Source organism: Aphidius gifuensis, linkage group LG4 (genome assembly GCF_014905175.1).
Source record: "Aphidius gifuensis isolate YNYX2018 linkage group LG4, ASM1490517v1, whole genome shotgun sequence".
In the NCBI taxonomy this organism is placed as follows: domain Eukaryota; kingdom Metazoa; phylum Arthropoda; class Insecta; order Hymenoptera; family Braconidae; genus Aphidius; species Aphidius gifuensis.
Genome location: NC_057791.1, coordinates 5,343,879 through 5,358,828, shown reverse-complemented (window position 1 = coordinate 5,358,828; position 14,950 = coordinate 5,343,879). Strand labels below are relative to the sequence as shown.

Genomic DNA, 14,950 nt, shown 5'->3' with positions numbered 1-14,950 from the left:
CGCGTAAAGATACGTATGTTAACTATAAACATGCGTATGTTAACAGTTAAGATATCTATGTTTATTGTTAATATATATATCTTAACATTAAACTTTTGTATGTTTAATGTAAACATATTGGTATGTTAACTGTTAACTTATCCTTCTCTGAGTGTATAATAATAGTATCACTATTTCCAATAGTTATAAATAGACTTTCATGGAGGGCTAAAAAGGATTGTTTGCCATTCAATACTGATCAATAACTTGTCAAAAAAGTGTCAAGATCATTACAAAAATACTATACAGGATAATAAAACGAACAAAAAAGGAAAAAAAAATTACATATGATTAAAGTCTTGAGCCTATTTTTTTTTAACAACAAAAAAAAAAAAAAGGCTGCTTGTTTATTTTTAACCTAAATTCTATACAAAGAAAAATGAGTTGACAGTTACATAATTTATTTTTATTTTTTCTCAAAGACGTGTATTAAAAAGCAAGACATAAAAAAAAAAAAAAAAAGAGAGAGAGAGAGTGAGGAAGGGTTAGAATTTTAAGCAAGAGATTCTAAAAACGTTGAAAATATTTAAAAAAAAAAAATTAAAAGTGTTAAAAATAATGATGAAAGAAAATTGTAGATAAGAATAACAAAAAATAAAAAAATTATAATAAAAAAATAAATTTATCGAACGGCAATAAGAAGGTTCCAGGGTAGTAGGTTTCCCAGGTGTGTATTACGCTTCTACGTAATTCTAGCACTCAAGTTGATTCCGGTCACGTAACACTTGAGAGTACCGGATACTCGATCGTGCGCGCAAGAAAAAGGTGGGACAACTGCATTTTTTTTTTCTATTTTTTTTCATCTCTCCTCTCCTCTCGTCATATAATGTCACATATAACTGTGGTTGTGCTGAAGGTAAAAATTTGTCGGTATACTTTCAGTAGATTTTTTGACGTTATTTTTATTTATTATATATTTTTATTTTCAACAAATTCAAAACTTTATGTTTTATAGTGACTGTGAAGTTATTCTTGGTACTCTATACTTTTGTCAAAATGTTGTTGTACAATACACCGCAAAAAAATCAACAATAAAACTAAAATCAAAATGACAAAAAATAGAAAAGAAATGATATGTTAAAGATGAAATAAAAAATAGTGGTGCTTGAACACAGCAGGTACAAAGTGAAAATATTCACTGAAAAAGTCAGTAAAAAATGTCTTTTTGAAAATGTAAAAGTCAGTTATTAATAATTCCTTGTCTCACGTATTTCGATTGTTCCAATGGGAAAAAAAAATCCAACGAAAAACTGTATTTGTAAGATAAAATCAAATTTTTTATTTTTTTAACCTGCAGTATAATTCAAAATTCGCTCTCACATTTGAAAACAAACTTTTTCGTTTGATTTTTTTTTGCAATTGATTCTATAAAATGTCAACTTATATTTGTGAATAATTTAAATAATTAATTTTTAAAAACAATAATAAAAAATAGACAATCAATCGATCAGATATATAGAAATTTTTAATTTAATTTTTTCCCCAAATGGTTAGTTAGAAATTGAACTTATTTCGTGATAAATTTTGATAATTAATTTTAATGAATAATAATAAACAATCAATAACATAGGATAACAAATTAATGATGAATATTAAAACGAGTATTATTAATAAAGCGACACTATATAAATTTAAATATTAAATATACAAATTTTGTATTGTAAATGTTAAATTTTAGTTACCATCACGCGTATCAGATGTAATTTATACACGTTCTAGGCAACGATTTTCTGAATACATAATACATTTCCATGTAATACTTTTTTGTTCACTTGAAAAGTGCCGTGAATGTAAATATGTCTTGCAAAGTAATAACTTTTTTTAAACACTATATTGCCGGCAAATTTTTGTTACTCTCGTTTTAAAAACCAATTAACGACTAACAAAAATACTTGAAATTAATAATTGTACATTGACTCTACATAATACTTTTATTATTTTTTATAATTAATTTTTTTTATTGACGACTGAAAGAATTTTTATAAGATTCAATTTTTAGTATTTCCGTTTTTTTTTTTTTCATGTATAAAATTTTTCCATTTAATTATTTATTATATTTTATTAAAAATAATATTTCAAACTCATATTTATATCCAACAAAAAAAATTGTTTGTTTATTAAATTTCTGATTTTTATTTTTGTACAAATATGGAATTTATAAAATTGAATTTCAAATATAAAAAAAAAAAAAAAATTCTCAAAATTGCAAATTTATCGAAGTTTTTTTTTTGTAGATTAAAAAAAAAATTCACACTATGTAATATTTTTTTTGACTTAAAATACTAAAAAAATCAATTTATAAAAAGAAAAAAAAATTAAATGTCATATCTCTGTATAATTATAACCGAAATAGTTGAAGAAAAAAAAAATTTTAAAAAAAAAAAAGTTTGGTACGTACTCAAATACACGGATCAATGTAAAATTATTTTGAAGTTTTCATAAATAAATTATTCAAAGGGTCATCTCAATTTAGATTTTCAATTTTCATTAATAATTTTATTAGCTGATTAATTGTCATTTCCTATTCCGCATTATTTATATTTATAAACGAAAATATTTTTATTCAATAATATTAATTTTCCGGAAATGATTGGTCAGAACTTTTTTAATAAACTTATTTCAGTGCAAAATATTTTTAGTATACATAGTCTAAATATATAAAACAATAATAAAAATAAAATCTCACAACAATGAATCCTTTTAAATTATCAAAAATAATTTTCAAAATTAAAATTAAAAAGTTTTAATATAAAATAAAGAAAACAAAGTAAAAATAATAACCCGAGTGAATCTTCAGATGTACAAATGTGTTTAGACATGAACCATAAAATAAAATAAACTCATATTTTAATTTAACATTATAAATTAAAACCTGCACTATCATTTATATTGAAAAATAAAAAATACAATAATAAATGATGAAAATAAACTTGACACCAAATTTTTTAAACAGTTTTAAAAATAAATAAATAAAAAAACAGTGAAAAAGCACATTCTAAGCAAATAATTTAAAGAGAATTATGTTTTGTAATTTTTTTAGTATAAGGAGGCAAATATGAGACGACCCTCAACTATATACAGTATAGTACTACTTGTGGTTTAAAAATGAAAAAAAAAAAAAAGTAAAATTAAATAAGTCTTGCCACTCTTACGAATTTATTCACTCTGCAAATATTTCTCTATTAAATCATTCATTTAAATCCCCTTATGGGACAACCTCAGGGAGTTTTTTGATGGCAAGGGTAAAAACGTGAACCTTGAAAAAAAAAATATATATATATATATAAATGAAAAATAAAAGAAATGTAATTTATTGAAGAGGGAATAAAAAATGCAAATTTTTATTTCACCTTCTCGTACAATGTTTTCATATATAAATATTTTTTAGTGAAATGGTAGATTCAGCTGGAAGATGCTGAGTAAAATTATTGTTGAACGATCACCAGGTGGTATTATATTTGTGTTTATTCCATACAATGACGATGGAATCTTTGTTTACCATTTTTTTATTTTTTTTATACAACAAATGTTGTAATTTATTACCTGAAAATACTTATTTTGCACATTGCTTGCAAGTTGCTACCTTATAACTATACAACAAAGCCTGCCGCTCGACAAATTTAAACGGATAATTTTTATATATATATATAGTCACGTGCTTAAATTTTTCATCTAACTATATATACAATAAATATATATATTCAACTTGAATGTTGCAAGCACCTACCACGTTCGTTTCCGGACAACGTGATTTTCATCCTAAAATCATCAGAAAAATCTCCGTGTGGGTGATTTTCATTTTTTTTTTTTTTATTTTCTCTATCCCACATCCGGTTGCATTTGAATGCACATGAGTGAATTCATATTTAATATAGATATATAATTTTTTTTTTTTGTTTTATCTCAACAAGACTATTGAATGAAAATCATTTGATAAAAAAAAAGGAAAAATATGCGTTATTCAAATTTTTTTTTTTTTGGTACTATTCATTTTTGTAAAAATAATTTATGTACTATTTTATTTTATTTTTATATTGATCTATTAATTTATTAGACTCCAAATATGACAAGATTAATTTATATAAATTTTTTAAATTTATTTACTGATTTATATATTTGTTGAAAAATAAATTTATCGATGCGTTTGAGTTCTGGCGTATTTGTAATTGAAAATTTACTTAGTTACCACACAACGTAATTAGTTAATAAAATTATCGAGATTTGTGACCATTTAAACTGTTAAACTAGAGGTTAACCTATATATGAGATTATTTGTGATACTGTTTGTTTATACTATGCTAATTTTCAAAATTAATTAAATTAAAATCACAAAGAAATATTATTTTAATTGGCAATTAAATTTGTTTATTTTATTTTAATTTTTTTATGAGTAGAAAAATTATTATTGATGTTAAAATAGATCTATGAATATTCTTTAAATCCTAATTCAATATTCAGGTTAAATTTTAAAATTTAATACTGCAAAAATCTTTATACAATATTCAAGATATTAAAAAAACATTATTAATTCAAAATTTATGGAAAAAATATTGACTCAGTATTTATAGTTTTTTTTTTTTACATATTTAATTAATAAATTTTAATTGTCTATTAAATTTCAAAAAATGAAAAAAGCTTTCTTTTTTACTGTCTATTATTTCAAGTACTTTTTTCAGACTCTTGAATTTTTTATAAAATAAAACTGTGCAAATTAAAATATATATTTTCGATATTGTTTTCTTTATAAAGTATACTAGATAATCCATTAAGTTATATAATATTTAAAAGCTCAATTCTACCAAAGTTATACAAAGCTGTTAAATAAATTTATAAAACACAAAATTCTATTTCAGACTGTCGTTCAGACAGTTGTGACATCACACTGACCTAAAACATTATTGAACTGACAGAGTGTTATGTCAATACATATCTATATTTATAAAACACTTTTATTGATGACATTTTCCTATTTCATTTTTAATATATCAAAAGTTTTTAACACATTTCGTTATAATTTATATAAACTCATGAATTTTCCAGGACTAATAAATTTCTTGGTCCAAATTCCTTTGTTACACGAAAATACTCATTTGAATATCACACAATAATATCAGATAACATAAACTGATATATAATTTAAATACACGGTAATATACTAAACTTGCAAGTATTAATTTTGAAACAAAATACAAAAGGTCATTTGATTTGGTATACTGATGAACAAGTTTTCATATAAAATTAACAAACTAAATTCAATTTAAAATAGATTTAAATCTATGAATTGAATCTGTTATAATTCAGTGTTCAACTTGACAATTTATATACAATAAAAATATATACAAGTAGAATAATATAAGCAAGCTACATAAAAAAAAAATAAAAATGAATAAGTAAAAAAATTATCATTGACATAGGATGGATATTTATATAAACAAGATTTTCCCAAATGTAAAGTTTTATTCTATCTAGTGTTTCAGTCTATAAATAATTTATATTTCAAAGGATTTTCAATGATCAAAAAAATAAATAATATATATTCAAAAATATTTCAGTATATTGATCTACAAAAATATCATTTTTTTTTATTTTTGATTATAACAAAATTCTTCTAAAAGATTTTACAAATATTAATTTATCATTGTCATATACATACTGTATAATATTCAATTCATTTATTTGATATTGTTTATTTTTTTTTTTGAGGATCAATCAAAATATATTAACTAATAATATTTATGAAAAAAAAATATATATATAAGAAAATATTAAAGTCACAAGAAGGGAGAGACTTGCGCGTGTCATGTTTTCGTGGTGCTGGCGCCATCCCCTTGGACTGGCGCCCAGATGCAACCTTCAATGCATCCAGCAGTCTCGTGTGGCACCCGTAATAGTGTCCAGCTGTGTTACACCCTTTAGCAAACAACACACTTTGTCGTGCAGTGCACCTGATATCTTGTTTGTTTGTTTTTGTTTTTTTATTTATTCAATAGAAATTTTATATTTTTTATACCACATGGATTTTATTTTCCATCTTTGTTCTCATTTATTGTTTTATATTATTTTTTTACACAATAAATTTTTGTGATATAATATAACATTATTTTAAAATAATATAATTTAAATAATTTTATAAATTGAATTGAAAATTTAACAAAAAAAAACATCGCTCTTTTTGTTTATTTATAATTACTTTTTAAAAATAAAATAATTTAAATAATTTTATCAATTCAACTGGTGATTTAAAAGAATAATAATTTTTTTTTTTAAATCATCAGTTGAATTTGCAAAATTATTTTAAAATAATATAAAATATAATATATTATTTTGAATATCAAATATATTTTTATTCATTATTTATTTTATTCATTTATATTTGTATTTTTTTATCAAAAAAAAATTTGCATTGTTTTATTGAATTTTAAAAAAATAAATTTATCAATAATTGTTTTTTATAAATATATATTTTATATTTATATTTTATTATCAAATTTAAAATAATAATATATTAAAATTGAAGATTGAAGGATGTAGATAAAATGATTATATTTTGCGGTGATAAAATCAATATTTGTATATAGAGTGATAATCACAATCGATGTATTATGACGATAAAATTATATAAAAAATATTGACGAAAAAAACAAAAAGTACAAAAACAATATATACATAAGCAATATGTTAAATTAAAAAAAAAAAATTTCAGTCAGTTAGTTGAAAATAGGTTATTATAAAGGATAGTTTAATAAAAAAAAAAAAGAAAAATGAAAAAATAATAAAGCATGGGCAAGACTCTCCTTCGATAACCTGATTCATTTTGATGATTATCGATATTTTAATATATACTATCCCATAATCACACCTTCGTTAGTTTAGATATAGATCAAAACGTATCAGATTATATCATGAGAAACTTATATCCTTAATTTACATATACTCCCAACCCAAAAAAGTTTTATGAAGAGAGAAAAGAAAACAAATGATTATGATATCATTCTTCATTTGATATTGACATATATACTTTTATATTTTTATTTATTTATATTATTTTTTTTAATTAGAAAATAGTGCAATAATTAAATGACAATAATAAATTTGATAAATAAATGCTACGAAAAAGTTGGTAATAATTTAAACGACAGTATCAAGATATTTTAAAATGTTGAAATTTTGTTCTCCGAGTCAAAAAAGACGTTGTACAATTGTGAGTATATTTAAAACTTTACATGTATGAAATAGTTATATATTTGTATAAATTTTTTCATCGTTTAATGCACTAGTATATTTAAATAAAAGTCAAACTTTAACAATTTTCATTAAACGTCCAATTAATATATTTTATATTGACACAAAAAGATGAATTTTAAAATGTAGTTTTAATTCAAAGCCAATTATTAATTTTTCACCGAGAAATATATATATTGACTAAGTAAATAAATAAATGATAATTTAACTTGATAAATAATAATAATTATCATGAAAAAAATTAATTTGTAGACTCTATTTATTTTTAAATATTTTATTAATCAAAAGATATTTCTTTTAAAAATAAGCAAACAACAAAAGCAAGTAAAACTATACCAAGATAATTAGTAATTATTAGTAATTATTAATTACCAATGTAATTATATCAATTAAATAAATTATATAAAGATTTTTTATAATTTAAACAATGATAATTTTATATAAGAATAATTTTATTTTATAAAATCAGCTGTTGCTTCTCTAAAAAGTTTGACAACACATGGCTAAAGATAATTAAATAAATTTATTTGATAATTAATATGTAAAATAAAATAAAAAGTAATACAATTATAATTATATCAAATTAAATACAATTATAAAAAATTTTTATAACAATAAATTATAACAATTTAAATAATAAATATATGTAAAACATAATTTTAATTTTATAAATTTTACTTCTAAATTTTATATTAAAGCAATTTATATTTCTTTTCTAAAAGTTATGAAACTAACACATGGCTCACTCATTATTCAATTAAATAATAAGTTTAATAAAACTAAATTAATATTAATAAATAAAATAATAACATAAAATAAATAATAATTTACATGATAATTATTAAAATTAAACAGCTATATTGTGTTAATTATTTAAATTAACTATAATTTAGAATTTAACGATATATACAATTATCAATTGACTAAAAATATTTTAAAAAAAAGCTATAAATAATATTACGATTGATTTTTAAATAATATAAAAACTAATAATCTATTTTGACAAAGAAAAAAAATAAATAAAAATAATAATTTTATATAGGATTTACGCTCTGTGATTCACCTTCACTGTCATATTATTATATTTTATTTTACGAGACTTTTATACGATCATACTGAGCGTCACACATTTTGCATAAATTTAAACTACTCAAATTTATTTTTTATAAATTTTACAATTTACGATAACATTAAATTTCATATATATTACTTTTAAAATTATTATTTGTATTTTTTTTTAAATTGACAAGATAGTTGTTAATATTTTTTTCTGTCTACTTAATATCATTAGTTATATTAAAAACATAAAAATAATTATATTTTCTTTTATCTCAACAAAAAAAAATAAATAAAAACAATAAGAAAATTAATATACTGTATATTAAATATACTTTTTACTCGACTTTTAATTAAAATAAATTTCAAAAATTTAAAAAACAAATGATTCATCTATTTATTTGTTTATTAATTTTTTTTTAAAATAAAAAATAAATATAATTACTGAAAATACTGTATTATATAGAAAAAAAAAAAAAAAAATTGATGGTAAATTTAATTTATAATTACAGGTGAATCCAGGCAGTAAAGCAGCTCAACAAGGAGTTCGAGAAGGTGATCTCATTACTAGCATTAATGGAACAAAAACAAAAGAGCTTACCAATAATGAAGCACACATACTTTTGCAAAACGCTAAAGACGAACTGAAACTTGGCCTTAATCAGTAAGTTAAAATAAATACTATCTATATATATATTTTTTTTTAAATAAAAATTACCAAGTCACAAAGTTAATGAAAAGCAACAATTAGAATACAAGAAAATAAAGTTTGTCAATTTGTTTGTCAATTATAAATAAATAATAATAATGTAATTTCAAAGAGTGTATATATATTTTTTAGAATTTTGATTAATCATTGCAATGAAAATCATGCAAGTAATAATTGAAATAGGAAATACACGCAAATTGTTAACAAATCAGTGTTGAAGTTGAGGTCACTTGCGGGTAAATGTAAATGAAAATTCACCTTTACTATATAAACACATGTCTTTGTGCTTTTATATCAATGTTGAGATCAATTGTACACTAAACTTTGTACATTTGATTTTGATACAAGCTTTAACAATGTCTATTTATACAATAGGATGAACACATATAAATATTTGAATTTAAAATGAAACGTTGCCTAGCACTTATCGGCTTACCAAGAATGTTCAATAGCTTGTTTCAAATATACAAATTAAGTTCTAAAATACTATCTAAACTAAAAGTAGAATTTGTAAAGATTTTTCATACATATAAATATTTGATAACAAATAAATAATGATAAATTATTATTTATCAAATAATTATTACCAATAAACAAATTATATAATAATCATCAAACAATTTTTTTTTTTTTTTTATCTTTTTTATCTGACAAAAAGAAGCTTTACATAAGCCGGTTACAATAAATACAGATAACTTTTTATTTGGTCTATTTGGATTATAAATAAATTTATATTGAATAATTTTTTTTTATGTATATATTAATTGATTAAAGCATATATTTAATCTACAGTTAAAAATTTAAACAGATGCTTTAAATTTAATTTTACATATTTATAAAAATTTTATTTTAGATAATTATATTTTAGCTGAAAAAAATTGTCAATTATATTTACTTTATTTATAAATTTTGATATAAAAAAAAATACTGTTTTAGCTAATTGTTTAATGATTTGTTTATAAATTAATTGACCAAGTGAAAAATATATAAATAAATTATTTGAAAGACAATTAGCTTAATTAAAAAAATTATTTCTGTTATAGGGATCGTCTTGGTTCACCAAAACAACGTATATACAAAAGTAGTTTGCATGAAAAAACATCAATTGAAACATTCCACAGTAAGTATAAATTAAATAAAAAAAAAAAAATTTATAAATAAATTGTAAAACAATTTGTATGATATTTATTTTTCAGAAAGCACGAAAACATTAACAACCTCAGCGTTACGAACGACATCATCAGAAGCTAAACGAAACGGAAATGGTAAGTAAAAAATTTGTATAATTATGAATTTAATATAGTGTTATACTTGATATAGGATTAACAATAATAACACCAGGTTTAAAGAGTCGTGTTTAATGAATGAAGATAAAACGACCACAAGCCTGGTGTCTCATTTTTTTTTATTTTTATTTTATTTTTTTGTTGTTCTTTTTGTGACCTACATTCAAGTGTCATACTTAACGTTATACTTTTAAAGATCAACTTGGATTATCATCCTTAAAAATTACGAGATTAAGGTTACGGTTTCTGTGTATACTCCAAGTAAAATAGCTATAAACAAAATGCTTTTTTTTTTTATTATTGTTTTTTGTCTACACAGATAAATAAATTCAAGACTTTATTAAAAAAATCATTATCATTTTTTATAAAAATATATAATTCAAATAGATTTTTTTTTTAAAACCTTGATGGATTTATTTATTTTAATAATAAATTTTATGGAATATATAATAGAGAAGATTTGTTTCTAATTTAACGAATAAAATTGATTGTCATCTTGACAGTAAAGATTATGAAATTATATTTTACACGTTAATATATCTATAAGATGTTCACAAATCCCTTGATCAAGCTTCAACACAATTCACTTCACCAAAAAGCAGCCAAGAGCCATAGGGTCCAAAGTATATGCAATGAGAAGAAACTTTGCCTTAAGAAGTTTACGTGAAAACCAATATAATCTCTAGCTCGACTTAACCAAAGAAGCTTTTAGTGTTTCGATACTTGAGTCAAAATTTTAAGCAATAAAATACTTAAGTACCAATTGGCTTTTATTATATAAATGTGACCTATATTATTATCAAGACAACAAACTTTTTTTTTTACACTATCATAAAAATATAATAAAGCTGTATCATAATTTTTTTTTTATTTCTTCTTGGTTTTTTTTTCTTTTACAACAATGTATAAAGAAGAATATAAAATTAGATTGATAAAAAAAAAAAATAGAGTAATATATTCTGATTATTTATTATTTTTTTAGTGTATGTATAATAATGATAAAGACCACACCTTAACATTCAAAACTTCATAGGCTGTCTTTTGTACAAGAACAGGGTGTGTACTCAAATCCTTTTCGAGGTCTTCAGGGCGTTACTTAGGGTCATTTAGTTGTTCACTGTCTTCAGTGTTGTGTCGACGACGAGTGCACTTTTAAACGAGTATATAAACACTAAAGTACTAAAGAAAAATTGTAGATAAAAAAAAAAAAAAAACAATCCATTGGCAAAAGAACAGAAAGATAAAAAAACAAATAGAATAAAAAAAAGTTAGCAAAAAAAAAAATGTATATAAAAGAAAAAAAATAACGGAACAAGTTAAAGGAATTATTCTTAAATCCAGAAAATGTAGATTCAAGAATGTGAAATTGGTAGCATCTTTGGGGTTTAAGTAGAATTTGTGATCACTGTTCAGTGATGTGAAACTTGATTAATGGCCAATGAAAAAACCTTACGTAATTGACACATTTAAAAGTCTCCAACTATCTTTATTCAAAATTTTCAAATATATATAATAGTTGAAGAAAAATCTACATTTAAAGTCAATATTATAATAATTATTATTAGTTAAGTATTATTAGCTAATTAATAAATTTATTTTAAAAGCATGCAATTTCTAAATTGTTCAAAGTGTCTAACAGACATTGATGATTCAGAATTCAGTGTTATTTCAAGTCCTTCTTATGATCCACTTTTAATTACAAAACGACCAGTAGTTAAACTTACTGATGAGAATATTCATCGTAATATATCAATCCCAAGAGATTGTAATAATCATGAGAGACATATTGCTAAGCTACCATTAATAATTAGAGAAGCATTAAGAACAACTTGGCGACGTAAACGTAGAATTGATAAACAATTCAAGTTTAAAACAAAAAAAAAAACATCAGATAATTGTTTAACAACAAATTTAAATGGTATTTTAAAGAAAAATACTAAAATTAATATTGAATCAATAAATGAAGATTATAGAACAAACAATAAAGATAATAACTATGAACATCAAGATGAATTAAAGTTTATTCTTGATCCACCAATATCTTTTGCAAATTCTAATCAAATTGAAAATGTATCCAATAAACTTAATAGTTTAGATTTTCAACGTATCAATACAATTGCAATACCGCATAAATCAAATTGGAATTTATTAAATTTTCATACAAAATATCATCAAGATTTTATTGATCAAGATAAATTACAAACAGATTATATTATTGAAAATTTTAAAAAAATTGATAATGCTATTTTAAGTTTTTTTAAATATCAACCAATAACATATGCATTTCAAGAATATGATAATAAAAGCTCACGTGAATCAAGTGGTTATTTTCGTCAACAAAAAACAGTTAGATTTAAATTTAATGATGATTATTCTAAAAAAAAAAGCCAACCAATTGATTCAAAAGATTTTTTTACTAAACGATATCAACGACGAAATAAAATTTATGATACATGGAACCAGTTTGATATTTGGAATGATGATCAAATGACAAACATTGATGATAATTTTTCAAATGATGAAAATTCTACTTTTAAAATTGGGCATAAATTCAAACGTCTAGAGTCAGTGCCAATTACAGTTAAAAAAAATTATGGAGAAGTGATCGATAATTATTCAAGTGAAATTCATGACGAACAAGTAGATCCAAGGAAATATGGTATGATTTTTAATGTAAAAAAATTATTAATAATTAAAAATAAATATAATTATTTAAATATAATTTAAATTTACATATTGATTTTCAATTTAAATATATCATCAATTTTGATGACCTAAAAATCAAAATTTCGTAAAGCAAAATCAGAATTAAAGACCGGAAATAAATTGTACATTTGATGCTGATTATGTAATGTAATAATAAAATTATCGATTGACTATATTTGTGAAAATGTATAGCTTAATTGAAAAAGCCTATATATACATGATGGAAAGCTTGAAGGACAATTTTCAACGTTAAATGTTGATGAGAGGTAACTTCAATAGTACATATACAGTTTGGTTATTTATATATATTAATATAGGAACGGCTCCTTTGGCCCATGAAAATGACGCACCCAATATGGGAGTGTATAAAATTTAGATGTATACATTTTTGTATCGATCAATATTCACGATTCTTAAATATAATTTACTAAACCGATTTTATGGTTTAAACATGACAGAGGGGATATTGACTATTAATGTAATTACAAAATATGCATGACTGAATTCTACCTATCAAGCTCAATAGTTTAATTAAATTTTTATATTAAAATTTATAATCAAAAATTGATATTTAATCTTAAACACTTGTTCAATTTTAAATGTGTATTTATTTCTTTTTTTTTTTCTAAAGATAAATGCAACAATTAAATATATGTAATATATATCAAATTTTTAATATTGATTTTGCAAAAATAGTACTTGCTAATGCAGACAGTAACCAAGAAAATTATTACGAGCCCTTAGACCACCGAGTCTCGAGTGGCGAAATTTAATTAAGTAGACTCAGATACCATTGCTACTACTACCTCTCATCTAGCTACTACCCAAGACGCTCATTTTCCAACGATGAAAGACAAAATATATATATATATGTATAAAGTCAGATAGAGCTTGCTGATGCCTGCCACTCTTAATGAAGACAATCCACTTGTAATTCAATCAAAAGTTGAAAGTCTTACTGTGGTAGATTCCCACGTTGACGATGAGGTGGACCGCGAATTTTAAAATTGTGTCAACATATTATTCATTAAATAAAACTACACAAATTGCCTCTTGCAAAGTTAAAATATATTTTGAAAAATAATTTAGAATAACGAGTACAGGTAGTGACATGTCATTTTATTTAAACGAAATTCAGATTAGGCTGTATTTGATTTTGATTTGAAAAAAAAAAATAAGAACTGATGAATAATTAGAAAAATGATTTGTCTAGATGATAAAAGTTATGATGATAAAATAAATTTAAGAAGAAGATCAGCAAAAGTTTTATTTTTACTGTGATGTAGTTTTGACTGAAAAGTTTTTATTCAATTTGCTAACTCTCGACTAAAATACCAACTTAAAATAATAAACAAAAATAAACAAATTTACAAAAATATAAATTGTCAAAATGTCAAATTAAATTATATATAAATAATAATTTAAAGTACAAATGTCAAATATTAAAAACCACACTAAAAATGTACGTCAATAATATTTGTCAAAACATTTCTCAACTTATTTTATAAATCTTTAAAAGAAAATTATTATTTTTCCAAAATTTATTTAAAACTTTTCATTATAAAAAAATATTACGTAGTATTTTTAGATGAAGCTCGAAGCTTTTTTTGCCTCTGTTAGATTCGAAAAAAAAAATTACTAAATGAAAATTTCATTTGTATTTTAATGAACAAAAAAAACATCAAGAAAATTAAAAAAATATTTTTAATAAATTTATTAATTACTTAATAAATCTAGCAAATTGTTTGTTCATTTATATTTTTACTTAATTACATTTAATATAAAACAAATAAATGTTTTGATAAAAAAGTAAAAATTTTTCTCCAATAAATAAAGCTTTTTTTTAAAAAAAAAAAAACCCAACATAAAAAAAAACTGTTACTACCAGAATAGAACGATTCAATCTTATCGA

General features: G+C 21.8%; 1 protein-coding gene across 3 annotated transcripts in view; it reads left to right on the top strand.

The window, feature by feature from the left end:
• The window catches only part of LOC122854799 (PDZ and LIM domain protein 1-like), a 43,622-nt gene extending 31,982 nt beyond the window's left edge, over nucleotides 1-11,640 (top strand). Inside the window, exons 1-4 of one of the 3 annotated variants that reach the window (XM_044155780.1) lie at nucleotides 5,879-7,240; nucleotides 8,850-9,001; nucleotides 10,090-10,166; nucleotides 10,243-11,549. In XM_044155780.1, coding sequence (XP_044011715.1) covers nucleotides 7,196-7,240; nucleotides 8,850-9,001; nucleotides 10,090-10,166; nucleotides 10,243-10,319 — 351 coding nt within the window. In that variant the 5' untranslated portion in view covers nucleotides 5,879-7,195 and the 3' untranslated portion in view covers nucleotides 10,320-11,549. Of the gene's footprint in view, nucleotides 1-5,878; nucleotides 7,241-8,849; nucleotides 9,002-10,089; nucleotides 10,167-10,242 lie in introns of those variants that run through there. The other 2 variants (XR_006374000.1, XM_044155779.1) reach the window with 2 other exon arrangements.
• The last annotated feature ends 3,310 nt before the right edge of the window (nucleotides 11,641-14,950 follow it).